Below are 17,376 nucleotides of genomic sequence, written 5' to 3' on the forward strand. Positions count from 1 at the left end.
GCTCCTATATTTCATGTCTGTGTTTCTAACTTCCTCTTCTTGGAAGCTTGGCATGTTGCTTCTCTTTTATGTCTTCTTGACATTGATGTTTGTCCTTGTAGGAGCATGAAGGCACAACTCTAGGACTAATGCTTGGCTTGGCTGCATCTTATAGGGGCACTATGCAACCAGCAATATCAAAGGTAATAGGTGGTGGTATTTTGTGTGTTATTTGCTCAATATTCTGATTGTGATCCCTGTTTAACAATAGGAGAAACTGGACATGAGAAGCCCTTAATATCTAGAGCATTGAAATGGGTTTCTCTGTTACATAGGGAATTAGTTGTAGACCAGGTACAAGGTGTCGGCGATATATCGCCGTGTCGATGGTAGGCGACACGAAATGATGAGCGACATCGAATTTTCCAAAAATCACCCATATATCACCGAAAAATCGACGATATATCGTGAAAAGTCGTTTTTTTGCGATATATCACCAAATTCACGATATTTAGCAGAATTTCGTTTGGTTTTTCACCGATTTTTCATTCAATTTTTGCCAAAGTGATGTAGGACCTCCATGTCGCTGGTGTCACCAGCCAGCGACACACGACATTTCACCGACATGTCGAACCTTGGTTGTAGAACTCCGAAAAGTTTCCGGAACCCAGGTCATAAACTGTAACCATGGCAAGACTTGCTGCTCTAAAGGGTGTGATGACCAAACCAGCAGAGTTTGAAAGAAGCCCAGCAATAAAATTCAAGTATATGTTACATTAAAAAAAAAAGAAAGAAGAAAAATCAAGGAAACGAAAATCCTTACTGTATTTGAAATGTGAAATGCAAGATGGAAACAAGAAATAAAAGCTTCCAATTTAGTAACTACCAAATTTATAACTGCAAAATAGTAACTTACTGGGTTTAGAAAGTAGTGATTAGAGATTTCCAGACATACAAACTGGACGACTTGCAGAAATACAAAGTCCGGTTGAGACAGGATTTAGGAACTGGTTGAAAAATTTAAACTGAAGGTGGCCAGCAAACAGAATCATAAATCAAAGTAACAACACAATATCCAAAAACTGAAATTTCGAGATTCAAAATGGTTTCTAAAACCAATAAAGATAACTTTGATCTAAAATTGAAAACATAACCAGAATAGGTTAATGGAAAGGGACAATTAAAAGCTGTGGAAGAACAGGCAGAAACTAACAGAATACTATAATTCAGAAAGCAAGATTGAATTAAAGACTTGTAAGGCTAGGCTTTAAATAGCCCATCATACTAGTATGATCATATCTTCTCAGGAAGGACACGATGGATGTGAGTGATCTTCATGTTAGCAATTCTTCTTCAATTTCAGCAGTCAATCTTCAAAGCCCAGCAGCAGTCCAACCCTAACAGCAGCCTACCTTCAACTCCAAGTAAGTGTACATCAGCCACCCTCCCAAGTCCCAAACCCTTAAACCATAACCCTAACGCCCTTATCACCCCTTTTATAATTTTCTGACTTTGTTCTGCACTTTTTTGAACTTTTTCCTAGAACTAAAATTCAAGGTCAGATCTGCGGCGATTTATCTGTTAGATCTGTCCGAAACTTTGCAAACATCATCCCTCTAACCCTAACGATCTTCCTTTCTTGTTGCAGCCCGATTGGACCAACCGAAACTCTCATAACTCCCAGACCCCTCAACCAAACTCTATACCCTTTTAGAATTAGCATCCCTACCCATTTGCCTACACTTGATCCCAGTTCCAATCAAATCCAAGTATCCCAAACCCTTTAGGACACTTCAGACACATCCTATCTCATCTAGGACTGACCTAAACTTGTGAGACTTAACCTGAAATTATAAAACATTAAACAACAGCCCCCTCCTAAGGCTAGCTGAATCCTATAACAGGATCCCTTAAAGTCCTAACCTGGAATTTTAATTCTTGAATTAAACTACAGCAACCAACGAAACCCTAAGACCCTTCTATTCAGCCTTAAAACCCTGAAACCTAATCCTGTACTTAATTCCCAGATCTGAAACCCAATTACAGGATAGTCTTAACCCCTAAAACCGACATTCCTTAAACCCTAGAAGACTGCTGGTTCACAGAAAAAGGGTCCTGCAGGCTGCAGTGACCAAATCTTAGGGTTTAATTTCAAATTCTCAAACCTTAGAATCTGGTTCACATCACCTGAACTGAGGAATCTGTTAGTCTTACGAGAAAGAAGCTCAACTGAAGTCTCACCATCAGATTGAATGAACTTGTTGTGCAGCTCCTCAGGGAGGGTATCATTTGTGGTAGTGGAGGATGGCTTGAAAATCTTTGAAAAGTAGGCCACTGCTTCAGACTTACTAGCTTCAGCACTCTGGAGCCTTAGATTAGAATGATCTCTGAGTAGATAACATTAGTGAGCTCCAGCCATTTGAATTTGGAATTTTGCCTAAAAAACTCTCCTCTCGGGCAACCATGGAGATAAGCTCCAAGGGGCCAGTTTTTTCCTCACAGGCCAGAGGAGTGTTGTGGATTATGGATTGAAGCCTTAAATGGATGACACTAACTTCTTTACAAATAGCGTGTCCAAATAACCGTCCTTGAAAGATTAATCCCAAACTTTGAGGGCACCGTTAACATTCTGAAGCTTTCTGATGAATACAAAAATATTTTATTCTATATTTTTTTTGGTTGGGGGGGGGGAGGGTGTGGGGTTGGGTTCAGTTGGGTGGGGTAGGGTGTGTTGTTGAGTGGAATGGAAGGGGCCTAACCTGCTGTGCAATATTAGGAAGATCCTTCTAGAGGTAAACCATCTCAGAACAACGGTGAAGGTTTAAATGTCAATGTAGAAAAAAGCCTGTTGGTACCATGGGAATTAGAGGATTTGAGAAGAAGAAACTGAGGGGAGGAAGAGAATCCAAAAATATGGTTCTGGAAAGGTCTTAGAGCCATTTTCCTGATTGGAGATTCTAAGAATAGTCTGAAAAAAAGGACCCTGATGTCGCAATACTGGAGGCAATATGGGAAGCATTCTGTTATTGGATTCTGTTTCTAACGTGATAAATGCAGGATGACTCCTATTCCCTGATGATATTCTGCAAGGGAGAGCAGGAGGGGTTAACAAGGAAGGATAGGGAACAGGCAATCACCATGGCAGAGGAAATAGTGGAAGGGGTCAACAGTAAAGTCACCAGGTTTGTCACCAGGATATCATCTTGGTTGGATGAAAGAGGAAGGTGTGATGAATTATTGGATGCATTGAACCATCCAGCAGGCACCAATAGATCCAGTAGTGGAGAAGGATAAAGTGAAGGGGCTGGAATGGATGGTCAAGGAAGTGGAAAAGATGGAGGGCTGGGTTGGACAGGTCAGCAGGCCTAAATGATTCCTTGGCCCTTCCAAAGATTGTATCACCCGGTTTGATACGTTTGAATGATATTCTTTATCAGGAGTTTTGAGCTGTGGAGCTCTTCTAATATGGGAAAAGGCTTTTAGCTGCGAGTGCTGTTCCGTGAATCCTTTCTACCTATTTTTTGTCTGTCTGTCTGATCTCTTCTTTCTCTCACACCAATCCCAATATATGATTATTATTTTTGCTGAAACTAATTTTTTTTCTTCTGGCTCTGGTTACGAGAGATCTATTACATTAGTATTGAACTTTTTCTTCTTCTGTTTTGATTCTCTGATTCTGCAGTGATTCTTTATTTTCTGCTTAATACTTATGAGGAGACCTGGATTCATCTATTTTCCTACTTCTGAATTTCAAGATTTTGACAGTGGTTACTGGATCTGCTAAAACCTTATGTCCGACAGGCTTTACTGACTGATCTGTCATTCACTGAATTAACTATCTGTCGTGACCCCGTTCTGCTCTATCAATCCTTGATGTGGTGTGATTCAGCAGCGTTGTGTTCTTTTGGATTTCATGAATTTTGAATTGCATTAGCATTTTCCTGTCTCATTCATTCCTTAAGCCCCTTTAGATGCTTCTGCCTTATTTTTGCCTAAAACTTGAAGTCTTATTATTCATGCAGGATGGTGATGGACTAGAGTCAAATATGGACACCCAATTATCAATTTTTCAGGGTCATGAAATTGCCTTAAAGTGCTTTTGAACAACCCACCCAAAAAAAAGAAACTGGTCATAGTTGTTATTTTGTCTTGCCAACCAAAGGGATTGGAGGGCCTGGCTGCAAGGCAACACCAAGAAGGTGCCTGGGTTTCTGATGGTTGGTTGAAAAATATGAAACTGGCCATAGTTGTCATGTTGTGTAGGTGACCAAGATATTGGAAGTGTCTCTGGACATCAAGGTGACTCCCACCAGGCACCTAGCCGATGCCATGACAACTAATAACTGATCATTGCGATATAGGATTTAGAACCTCTTTTCTGAAAGAATTTGAAGCAGGAACCATGTTATACATAAAATTATGTGCAAAAAACATGAAGCATAATTTGATGAACTTGTCCAGCCGCTAAAATCTTCCGTATTTTATGGACTGCCAACAATGTTTATTTTCCATGTGGTTTTCCTGATAATGGTTAAATTATTCCTGTGAAGTATAGTATTAGCCAGAAGGTTTGAGAATCCATTATTCTATTTGCTCGTTGCTTTTTTACCTGTATTTATTCATATTTGTTTTGCTAGTTGGCTTCACTTTATGATACATAAACCCTTCTATTTTCCTCAGTCATTTTATTTTCATGTTCCTGCTCGTCATCCATCATCCTTCCCGGAATTGGAGTTGCCAACACTTCTTCAGGTAAAAATTTATTGTACTTTATTTCTGTGAGCACATCTTATTCCCTATTACTGTCCACTGACTAATTGAGTTGTTACTTTACCCCTTTTGTTTACTTACATATCTCTAACAAGTACAATTGGGGACGAAATATTGTACCAAAATATTTTCGAACTCTTAGTTTTCCCACTATTAATGCCTCAAAAATTTCAAATATTTTATTCCAGTAACAATTGCTGATGCTGCTTACTAGCTAATTTCTATGGCATTTCTGGTGCCATTTCCTTGTTAATTCTAAAATTGTGCTTTTGTATTGCTTTTCAGTCAGCAGCACTCGTGGCTGTTGGGCTTCTTTACCAAGGTTCAGCACATCCTCAAACAATGCAAACTTTGCTGGTACTGAGTTCTGTTTTTTTCCCAGTTAGTTAATTATCTAGTTTTCATATTGAATGATGGATTTTTTGGTATTATAACATGTGATTTATGTTTATTGTTTTTTTAAATTTAGGAAGTTGATGATGGCATCTTTTTTCTTGATCTTTTTATTTTTTACTTTTTATCTTTCATGTTCGTCAGTTATGTGACTGGTGCTACTTGTAAATAAAAGGGGGTGGACTTTTGGATTTAATAACACCCTCTATTATACAGGTCTTTGTTCATCCACACACTGTTGTTATCCACATGAAAAGGCCTCTTGAATTTCCTTGGGGTAGATATTCATTTTATCCTATTGATTTCATCTAGTCATAATGACTAACAGCTAATTTTGTGCCTGAAATTCAAGAACCTTATCAAAACACAACTAAATTATAAGTTGTCCCAAGTGGTATGCATGTATAAAGTCTAGATTAGTTCATTTATAGTCTTTAAAAGAAGTGAGATCGATCAAGATTGCTAGGTGGAATGTTCACCCTCTGTGATCACTGATTTCTTTATTGAAACAGTAAGCCTTTCAGTTATGGCATATGGATTTCTCTGCAAGCTTGGGTAATACTTTTCAGTATAGTGTTTTTTCCCCCCTTCAACTTTTGGGTTAGGATTGGTATGTCATCATTGGGTGGATTGCCTAGAAGTTCTTCCCTCTTTATTCAGTTGTGTTTAAGTTCACAGGACACAAATCTGAGCTTTGAAAGCAATTTTGGCACAAAACCACTACTTCTGAACTATTATGGTCCACCATTTAAATAACCTGTCCAGGCTCCAAATATAAGAAGCAATATAATGTCTGTAATTAAATAGGCTTTCTGAGCACTTTTCTTGGAAGGATTTCAAATAAGGGACTCAATTCTAACAAATGGTGATGGTTCCTTTGTAAAAAATATCAAATTCAACATTGAACTTCTAATTTCTAATAAATTGTTTAAAATTTGACCAAAGTGTAATGATCCTTGAATAAATGTGACCATGTCATTCAAGCCGAGCATAACAGAAAAGGTAACGAAATAACCCACTTTTGACACAAGACGGACCCATGTATCAGACTGAACTAAAAGAAAAAGTCACATCAGGAGAAGGGTAAAAACAGTATGATGATAAGTTACATGCTGACAAGCTTCACAATGAGGTGGAGGTGCACCATTATGAGTAATACATGCAGCAATCAGTGAAGGAGAAATGTCAAGGATGCGCAAACCATGCTTCTTATGCCTTGCACTGTTTCTCTTCTTTGGCTGAAGGTCCTGAAAGATCCAATAAGAAAGCTAAAATGTGATTTAGCAGTTAGGGTTGTTTGTAGATTGACTAACACATGAAAGAGCAATAAATAATTGAGTCATTGATGAACATGAAGCACAAGAGATAATGACATAAAAGAGGAACGAGTGATGGCACAATAACGGGAAAACATGAGTACAAGATCCATTTGTGAGAATAACTTGAGATGAACAATTAGACTTCCAGAAAGAAGAAAACATGTTCGACTTACCAGTCGTGTGAGGAAGCATCTCAATGGCCCAAGGAGTAGGAGATTAGGAAACAAAACATGCAGATATACTAGTTTGCCAATCTAGCAGTAGATAAGGTAGTCGATATCTCAAACAGTTGGATATGTTTCATGGTTGATTGACTAGGTCATCATGAGACACAGACAAAGATCAACCACCTCTAGACAAAATAATTGATCAGTGTCATGACTCATGAGATGATGCTACTTCTTCACTTCCCTTAGCCACTAACATTAATTAGTAAAATGTTATACTCACTGAGACTTTTATGCTTTACCCAGCATCTGTCAATTGTGTGATTGAATAGTTCAACCACAGTATGCACCATTGGATGAGCTGATCTGCCTGCTGTCGTCCATTACATCCCATACCATGCCCTGTCCTCACCTAGAGCTATAATCTTAACCAGAAAAGCCAAGCCATGACCACAGCTGATAGAAACCTTCTATCTGGATTAAGATTGAACTACATAGAAAGAAAACACAAAAGTATAACCTGGTTACAAGGTGAGGTAAGGTCACATCCATGGTAATTCGCCATTCACTAACTATTGGTACTCATTATATGGAGCAATAACACAGACAGCACCTAGAACAACTTGACCAAGAGTTGCCACCACACGTTTAGTAACAGTAGCACCATCCATCAAAGCATCAACAATTAATGGCATGAGTTCAGGAAGTTATTCCCTCTTAACCTTTTTTCCCCATGCAAGTTACTACAGAATCCTTTTGAGCTCTTTCTCAATACGTGTTGAATCCTTGATATCTCTTGGTAACTCTGCCTTTAGGACACAGTGACCAGGTGGAATTTGCCACATTAAGCACAAATATAACCCCTTGAAAATATTCGGAGGTAACAATCTGAGGGAAGAAGGAGAATGATAGGGGCGATTAGTAAACCCAAAAAGAAAATTCCCAACAAGATCATGATCTATTAAACAATGACAGGTTCTTTTCCTGGGTTCTTCCAAAGGACCTTGAATGTTATTGACCCAATAAAACCTACTTTTTCAGTAAACGGAGGCTTTAGTAAATTATTCACCTCAGTCTTCAACTTTAATTTTGTAAGAACAACATCAGCTTTCCAGCCCCTAAACTGTAGAGCTTTTGCAAAATGTATAGGAACATATTCTCCCAAATAGTTTTGAAGCAGATGCAGTACCTCAGAGGCCAGTCTGGGAGAACTAAGCATATTCTCTAGCTTAGAAAGAGTGAGAGGATCGGCAGGTTGAAAAATGAGGCCCCACAGTTGAATCTCTGCAGGTTTTGTACTCAATTCTCCACAGTTGTTTGATCTCCCCTTGCTGTCAATCCATACGAAATCCAACAAACGCTCACAAAAAGGAGTATAAACGTTCCTGTGTTTGCCAAAAGATTGCCGCAGAAGATTTAGTTCGGAGTGCCATGCTGGTATCGAACCCTGTCTCAGTTCGAACAGTTTAAAATGGCAGTTCGACCTAACCGCAAACTCAAGCCGAGTCATTAGAGCCTTTACCTTCTCATGTGTCGACACCTGTAGGGAATTGACAAAGCGGCACATGGCTTTCTCCGGCAGATCCAATCCTTCCTGCGTTGCTGCTGCAAGTTGTTCCATGAAAGACAATGCTTTCCTGGGCTATCTGATGGGCTCAGGGGTATATGCACCCATTTTCGAAATACTTTTCTGAACGGTGGGCTGCTTGAGGTATGTTGTAGCTGGGCCCTTTAAGGCCCATTTCATTGATTTAATACCTTGGGCCAGTTGATGTGGTCCTGGGACAGTGGTGCAATTGATCCAATCCTGCCTTGGTTCTCAACTATTGGTCCAGCGATGGATCCTCCTTGGACTGTCTCTTCTCCCGCTGCATATAGAGCTGTGATCAAAATCCTATTTTTGTATACAAATCTTGCCGCAAAACTTGGTACACCCCTCTCTTCTCAGTCGTAAGCGAAATGATGCCAGAATATAAGCAGTAACTAACCCCACATTGGATGCGAGTCTTCCTCTATTGCTTTTGCTTGAAGGGGGTGTTGCTAGAGATCAGCCGCCCAGATGAGATTATCTTTACTCCGGCATTGGTTCTCCCATTTTCTATCCCAATCGACCTTCTCATCTCCCTCTGCATCAGGCCTCCCCACATCATCCTGTCCAAGGACTCCGTCTTTAGCCTCTTCAATCATGGTTATCAAAGCGTCTGCTTAGGCGGCAAAGCGGCTTTTGAACCACTTAAATTGTGACTGCTTAACTAACAGGTTGATTTCTTGCCGCTTTTTTGCTTAGGCACTACTGCTTTGCCGCCTTTTGCGCCATATTGCCGCCTAGATGCTAAAGCAGCCGCTTTTTTTACATTTTGTAATTTGTGCATATTATTATTATTATTTTTTTAATCATAATTTATTCTACAATGTCGTATATAAATTTAAATATGTGAGCCATTTCGGAATCGAGGCCCAATTTGCAAATGAACTCCGAGGCCCAAAGTGCCTGTCGGAAACATAATGTGAAGCATGAGCCATATTCAACATTGATAATCAATGAATCATTAAATAAACAATAACTTGGAAATTGGAATAATGAGATCTATTAATTTATCATGTCGGCACAATTTGATTAAAAAAAGGGAAAAAAGGATACATCAATTTTGATTCCAATTCGAATATTATTCATGTATATTTAACAAAAAAGTCATGTTAAAAACATTTTGTGAAATAATTTCACTAAACTATATATGAATAATATTGTTATTCATAATTGTGATTCTTGAATGTATTTTTAATATTTATTTTTATGAATGTGATTGTTGAATGTTTGTTTAGTACTTTAGTTTATTATAAAAAGTATTTGTATTAAAAAGTAGTTATATTAAAAATATTGACTAAACCGCTTTGGTCGCTTTATTGCCGCCTAAGTGCCGCTTCATCGCCTAATCACCAAGACGGAGCCCCAATCGCTTTGGTCGCTTTGCCACTTTAATAACCATGTCTTCAATACCCTTCTCTAATAATTAAGATTCTTCTCTCCTCTAAGTCTGTCGCCCACGATCCTGCAATCGGTTTCCATTCCACTCCATTGACTTCATTTCCATATTCATATTCATCAGCCTTTCATTCCGGTGTTTTCTTATCAACATTCTCCTGAGCTCTTGCTCTTTTTTCTTTTGTATGAAGACTTGTATAACATCAAAATCAAGTTTCAAAGCTTCCTTAAGGCTCTCGTCCATTTAAACTCAGGCCAGCAGTTCCGGTAAACCCAATCCAAGGCATCCCCTTTTCCAGGTGTTGGAGAGCCACACCCAATTGATATTCATACTCAGTCTGATGTTCCAAATGAAAAAGTATAATCTTTCCAAGCCATCCATTCACACTCCCTTTACCGGAAAACATGGACAGTCCAGTCTTCATCTTTCTTCTTATGCGTTGAACTCACTCTAATACCAATTTGATGGGAACCTCTTATCAGGACTAAGATTGAAGTACAGTAGCAAGAAAATACAGAAAGAAACCTAGTTACAGTGGTGCCAGTCTCCCTGTACAGCATTTGTTGCCCTCAGCCAAAGGCTGCCCAAGATAATCATGAAACAACCGTTAACTCTCCTCACGTTTTACCTCCTATTTATCCCCCACCAAGTGCTGTCAGTTATCGTAACCAACCCTCTCTTTCCTCCACATGTCTTGCTCCCAAGGGCCTTTTAAAAACCATAAATGCCAAAGGCAGAACTATCCTTGAAAAAGATGTGGTTTCAATTTTAGAAGAAGGAACAGAGTCAGTAGAAGGAAAATCCCTCATTTATAGAAGGAATTTCTTGCTAACAAATATAACACTCTTGTTGGGCTTTCAGTCAGATCCTAAGTCTGATAAACTTAGCATTCAGGAATTCAGCCTGCTTGGATTTTAGGTCATTGATATCAATAGAGGGCTGATGAACATTAAGTTCCTCCACATGCCCCTGAGTGCAGTATAATAAATAATAATCACCAACATACTTACTATTCTGATTATAGGATATTGTTTCATGAAGGCCATAGATTCTGGAGATATTCCAATCTTGAGAAGAATTCTCTTTTAGAGCATCCTAGACATCCTTAGCTGTAGTGTGAAACATTACATTGGGAGTCCCAGAAATTCCATGCATCCCATAGCCATATTATCTTGAGGGAGCCAGCAATACTATAGCTTCATATTCTACGAATAACTAGGCCTCCTTCAGATTTGGAAAGGAAAAATAAGGCCCAGTTGATAGGATGGATGAATTTAGTGGTCTCCTAACCTTTCAGAGAAAGCCACTGAAGACATATTCCATGGCTTTGATTGTGGATTTCGGAAGAGTCTAGATACTGCATCAATAGATGTAAGAGGATTGGAGGAGGAATTTGATCAGCACAAGCTTTGAGCATAGGAAGGAACTTGCCTTTTTGGAGCCACAACCTTTCATGGATGAGATACAACACAGAGAGCAATGATAACCAGTCAGTTTAGCAGGGATAAGGGAGGGCCAAGATACTTAGCAGGAAGAGACCCTAGAGAGAAACCAGTTTTAACTAATTGGAATTTCTATGTTGCGTCTTTTTAGGTCAACTATGTCATCAGTAGAATCTGGTAATGAATTTTTGTTAGTCTTTGGTGAAATAGGTAAACATTTCTACATCCATATTTGTTTATAGTATCTTCAAGAATTGATGGAGCAATTTTATCCCTTTTCCACTCTTCCCCCCCCCCCCCCCTGTTGTACTCATTCTAAGGATTTAATGTGTTAATTAAAACTGTTTACAGGGAGAAATAGGCCGTAGAAGTGGAGGTGATAATGTACTTGAAAGAGAAGGTTATGCTGTTTCTGCTGGGTCTGCAATGGGACTAGTGGCTTTGGGTAAGGATTTTTTTTCTTCTTTTGTAATTGAGCTTCTTTAAAAGGGTTATGTTTTAAATAGCTGAGTTAAATTGTCTTGAAGGTCGAGGCGAAGATGTGCTTGGTTTCATGGGCAACTTGGTAGAGCGGCTGTTCCAATACATAGGTGGCAAAGAATCTCATAATGTATGCTGATTTAGATGTTTTTGTGCTCAAGTTTTTATATATTCATTATTCTTGAACAACTGTCCTAACTATGCTTTTTGGCAGATAAAAATCTGATAGCCTTACTTGATTGATTGCCTACTAAGTCTAAAATAAGTCTCATACTTTTCTGTGTTGCCTCTGATTTGTTTGTATTCATCAGCAGAGATCACTTACCATAATACCATCAACAGATGAGCAAAATCGTGGTGCTGGGCAGGTTTCATAACTGACTGAGTTTTTAAATTGTTTGCTTTAACTTGGATTCTTTTTCATGCAAAACATATCAGGAACTCAATTTTAGTACTTTTCTATGTCTAGAAGTCTATGTCTAGAAGTGTTGATTCTAATGGTTTTTAACATTCCCTTGTGTGTTACTCTTTTTAGATGATGGATGGTACACCTGTCAATGTTGATGTCACCGCCCCTGGAGCTATAATTGCTCTTGCTCTAATGTTTTTAAAGGCGAGTTTTTTTGTATAGGATGTACTACAGCATATGTTCAATATCTGGTGCTATCCAAGTCCACTTTTTCGCATACAGTGCAAGTGTAGACTACATTGTTCCTCAGGATTGGCCAGGATGTTCTTACATGGCAACTTTTTTCTTTTTGCAGACAGATTCGGAAGTTATGGCATCTAGGCTTTCTATTCCTCATACCCATTTTGAACTGCAATATGTGAGGCCTGATTTTATAATGCTCCGTGTCATTGCAAGGAATTTGATTATGTGGAGCAGGTGATGTTAACATGGGACTTGTGCAATTCAATTTTGAAAAACAGCTGCAATCTTTTGTTGATATTGAATTTGATATATCTGTTGATACAGGGTCCAGCCTTCCAGGGAATGGATTCAATCCCAGATTCCTGATATTGTGAAGATGGGTTTATTGAACCTAGATGACGAGACAGCTGACTGTGATGAAACAGATGTTGAAGCATTGGTCCAGGCATTTGTCAATATAGTGGCTGGAGCATGCATCTCTCTCGGTAATTTTCTTATGCTGATTTGAAGTATGCAGGTTTTTGGTACTCTGCTCTGCCCAACCCCTTCTTCGGTTCTTCCCTCTTATTGTCTTGCAGTTGCATTTCTTCCCTTGTTCTCTTTAAACATATTCTAAGCCCAGTGTTTATTGATAGAAAATATTGTCATTTTGCATTTCACTACAGAATATTGGTCAGGGCTAGGAAAGTCTGCTCTCTCTTATATTGTATATTGAGCATATATAGTATTTCATCTTCTACACATAGTTTATACCCTCACATAGTTTGTAATATTGAATATGTTTATTAAAATTAAAACAAGCTTCCCTTAAAGTCTCATAACCAGCCATGCCTGTGTTCCCACCAAAACTGCTATCCCATAAAATGAAAAATATGCACCATCTCGGCCAGGTCAATATGGTAGTCTAAGACAGAGTTTTTGATACTTTTGCCCAACTAACAAGCCTATCCTCAAAGGTCATGAAGAAAAAGCAACTGGTTCCCAGCAGCTCTGATATTTTGTTCGTTATTGGTCTGAGTAGGATCTGAGTCCTTTATTCGATGCTCAGGCATGCTATCAATCGAGGAAATGAGCAATAAATTTTATGTGAAATCTGCATTTAGTTAAAATTTTCAATTGCAGTTCCGTTAACGTTAAATTTAATGTGCATAGGGTTGAGATATGCTGGCACCAGAAATGGTGATGCACAAGAATTACTCTACAATTATGCTGTCTACTTTCTGAATGAGGTATGATCTCTGTCTCTGTGCGTGCGTGCGTGCGTGTGTGTGTGTGTGTGTGCGTGTGTGTGTGTGTGTGTGTGTGTGTGCTTGTTTACTTATCTCTGATGCCTTTTGGGGGTTGAGAAATTGTTCACTGACTTTTGCAGATCAAGACTGTCTCTGTTACAAGTGGGATTACATTACCCAAAGGATTGTCTCAATATGTAGATCGAGGCACATTAGAGATATGCCTGCACCTCATTGTTCTTTCCCTATCTGTTGTAAGAATATTTTATCATGGTCCTCATTTTCTGATGTAAAAATCTGGGAAACCTACTGCTAATATTTTCGGACAGGTTATGGCTGGCTCAGGACACCTACAGACGTTTCGGTTGCTGAGATTTCTTCGAAGTCGTAACGCTGCAGATGGGCATGCTAGTTATGGTTTCCAGATGGCTGTAAGTTTGTAACATGTTTTGAACCCCTATAGGTTGCTCCACATTTCAGCTTTGCCATACTTAATTAGTTTTTAGACTCTCCTGTGCCATAGCATTCCCAATTTTGCGCAAGAAAGGCACAAATAAGTGAGCTGCTGGTCAGCCCCTCTGCTGTGCTCTGAAGTTTTGAACACTTCAACCACTAATTCTACGATTGCCCTTCGAATAGTCAAAGTAAGGTAAAGCTTGAAGGTTTGATGTGTACTCTTCTTAACTTCTCAGGTCCTCTAGGCGCTAGTCAAGTGGGTGTTGGCCAATCTTTCGGCCAGATTCCCCTAAAAAGAGTACGTGCAAATCTTCCTGCATGTGATTCAAACCATTCGAAGTGGTCCATGCATCCCAATTTAACAACATTCAATTATTATCTGAAATTTGTTATATTTTGGTGACATTTGCATGTCCAACCAAAATGCTAAAAAAGGGTCTCTTTTGCCAAATTTAAGAGCTAGAAAATAGGTACAGGTTGGTTCTGGCAAGGAATAACAGTTATCAACTAATGGTAGATGAAGGGAAAAGGAAGGAGCGTGAAAGGTAGAGAGAAAAACTGTGTTGAGTAGTTTATCTGGTTCTCTCACCTATTTGATTTATTTAGTAAGGATAATTTGGTGAATAAAACTTAATGTCAATTTGCAAAGCGAGTTCAATTGTATTAATGGATAAGCAGTGCAAGCTACAAATATACCCTAAGGCAAGGTTGTCTAGGCAACCAAAGCAGTCAGGGCTCTGCCTAGGCAATAAGGCGACAAAGCGGCTCCTAGGCGGCAATAAGGCGACCAAAGCGTTGGGTCAAATCTTTTCAATACGACTACTTTTAAGTTGATAAATTTCTATTATAAGGCTAAATAAACATTTAAGAATCACATTCATCTAATAAAAAACAAGCATTCAAGAATCATAATTATGAAAGATTATTCAAAAAAGAACACAAGCATAAGTTCATCTCATCAAACATCATAATACATGACTATTAACTTTATCAAATTATAAGTATGAGAATGAAAGTAGTAATTTTACATTTTTACTTACCTCTATGATAGTGTGATGCCAAATAAGTGCCTTATCCATTTAATGATTCATTGATTCTTGATTTCGAAATGACTGATTATTAAGTTCTTATATGGTTTTGTAGAATAAAATTTGATTTTAAAAAAAATAAAGAAAAAATATTATTATGTACAAAATGTCAAAAAGACGACCGTTTTGGCATCTAGGCGGCAATAAGGTACACAAGGTGACAAAGTGGTAGCAATTTGGTGAAAAAACGGCAACAAAACTGCATGTTAACAAACCAGTTCAAAACAAGGCAGTTGAAAAACCGCCTTGCCGCCTAGGCGGATGCTTTGACAACCATGCACTAAGGGCAACATAAATGAATCCCTATAGACAATTCTACCATTATACCCATGTTACAACTTGCAATACACCCCCACAAGTTGTTGCATAAACATCAATTGTGCCCAACTTGCTAATGAAATCTTTAGTGCTTATTGCTATAGTAGAATCATCTATGAGTTGACCATTGGATGGAATATAGGTAGTGTAGATAAGACCCTGTTCGTTCTCTCTTTGATAAAGTGACAATCAATATCCACATGAAATCTTTAGTGCTTATTAGTATAATAGAATCATCTGTGAGTTGACCATCGGATGGAATATGGAAATACCTGTTCATTCTCTTTCTGATAAAGTGACAATCAATCTCCACATGCTGCATTCAATCATGTTGAACAGGATTGTTGGATATGCTTATTGCAGTCTTACTGCCGATAGGTAGCTCCACCTTAACACAAAGATCTCAGAGTTAACTCTTTCATGCATGACAATTCACATATATGATTAGACATAGCTTTTAATTTAGCTTCAGTACTGAATCTAGCTACCACTGTTTGCTTTTTTGCTTCTCGCTGTAACTAGGTACCATCGCCAAAATGGGTCCAATACCCTTAAGTGAACCCGAGACTGGCTGGACTTAGTTTGAAGGTGATCATGAGGAGAAATCAGAATTCTGTTTCATGGAGCTGCCTTCAAGTTCCTCAATATCCTATACACAACATCAAGGTGTGAGGAATAGGGATTTTGCATGTACTGACCAACTAGGCTAGCAGAAAATGTGATCAGGTCTAGTGTGGGCTTGGTAAATAAGTCTCCTGACTTATTTTGGTGTCTTCCTTTTCTATTGGTTCACCGCATAACCTTTGGTATAAGAGTAAGGTCCATGTGTGGAGTCTTAGTAGAATTACACAGCAACATATATGTCAGTATCTCGTTGAAATTTGGTGAACTCTCATTTTCCAGTTAGTGAGACTAGATGATATGCAGGATGGGATGATGTGCTTAGCGCATAGGGTTTCAAGTCTTGATTCTCGAGTTGCAAATTTGATGATTGGATTATCATTTGAACTTTGTAATTAGAATTATCATTTATGAACCTATATAATGTATTAGATTTGTTGGAATTTTGAACTTTGAGCATCAATGTATGAGTATATGATGTGTACAATAGGCCATCTTAAGGTTTCACTTTAATGTAGATTGTAGACACATCCTAATTGGCATCCAAATTGGAAGTCACATTGATACTATCTCTTTTCATAAATCTGAGGTCACTAGTGTGTTCAGATGGGCTAAAATAGGTTGTAAAGGAAGCTTCGACCCCAAATCCCCTAATACCCCTTGTGTTGAAAGGAAAATCCTACCAACTCAGCTAGATCTTGCGGAATTCTCTTTTTTGAGTTGGTGAGATGGGCCTCGAGATTAGGATCTTGAAACATATTCCTAAGAGTGAGGTAGGTCCTAATACCTACCACAGAAGAAGCCCCAAAACCCAAAGGAAGCCCTAGGCTTGCTGCCCAGCAGCATAGGGCCACTTATCAAGACACCAGTGGCATTTTTGTAAATACAAAAGTCCTACTCTATATAAGCAGTGGCATACTTGTAACTAGAAATTACAACAAGGTCTGTCTTATAACTTTTGTTTGAGTCTGTCTAGGTTATGTCAGGTCTACTAGGGATAATGTAATTAATCAAACAAACCTGATAAGTAGTCCTTTAGGTTAGTGATCATAGTCCTGTTTAAATTCAAGTTGTAATCTATGTTGAGTACAGCTTGAGTACAGCTAGTAAAGTCAGTACAAAGGCTATAAATAGAATGCCTGTGCATGTAACAGAACTCAAATTTCAGTTATTAACTGTTAGAAAATAAACTTTAATCAACCAAAACAGTGCAATAACAAGAAGAACTAAGAAGAAGAGAAGAGAAGAAGAAAGAAGAAGAATTGATAGGAATCACATAAGCCTGCGATTCTAGCTTGGTATTCCTAGAATCGCTGCCTCTTATTTATAGATATCAAGAGTCTAGATTACAAGTTGAGAAGCAAACAATCTTGCCCTCTAAAAAAAGAAATAAAAGTACAACTTATGGATAGAATTTTCTAGTAAAACTAACTCCTTAAATCTGTCGATGTTTAGAAAGTATTGAAAAATGAAAGTTT

At 38.4% G+C, this 17,376-nt stretch overlaps 1 protein-coding gene across 1 annotated transcript in view; it reads left to right on the top strand.

The window, feature by feature from the left end:
• The window catches only part of EMB2771 (E3 ubiquitin ligase), a 119,354-nt gene that overhangs the window by 60,143 nt on the left and 41,835 nt on the right, over positions 1-17,376 (top strand). Inside the window, exons 18-29 of the mRNA XM_089168936.1 lie at positions 102-182; positions 4,660-4,731; positions 5,035-5,106; positions 11,406-11,499; positions 11,582-11,664; positions 11,846-11,902; positions 12,070-12,147; positions 12,299-12,420; positions 12,511-12,671; positions 13,339-13,415; positions 13,556-13,669; positions 13,745-13,846. Coding sequence (XP_089025062.1) covers positions 102-182; positions 4,660-4,731; positions 5,035-5,106; positions 11,406-11,499; positions 11,582-11,664; positions 11,846-11,902; positions 12,070-12,147; positions 12,299-12,420; positions 12,511-12,671; positions 13,339-13,415; positions 13,556-13,669; positions 13,745-13,846 — 1,113 coding nt within the window. The remainder of the gene's footprint in view (positions 1-101; positions 183-4,659; positions 4,732-5,034; positions 5,107-11,405; positions 11,500-11,581; positions 11,665-11,845; positions 11,903-12,069; positions 12,148-12,298; positions 12,421-12,510; positions 12,672-13,338; positions 13,416-13,555; positions 13,670-13,744; positions 13,847-17,376) is intronic.

Source organism: Hakea prostrata, chromosome 1 (genome assembly GCF_041222555.1).
Source record: "Hakea prostrata isolate BN-2017 chromosome 1, UWA_Hpros_2, whole genome shotgun sequence".
Lineage (NCBI taxonomy): Eukaryota > Viridiplantae > Streptophyta > Magnoliopsida > Proteales > Proteaceae > Hakea > Hakea prostrata.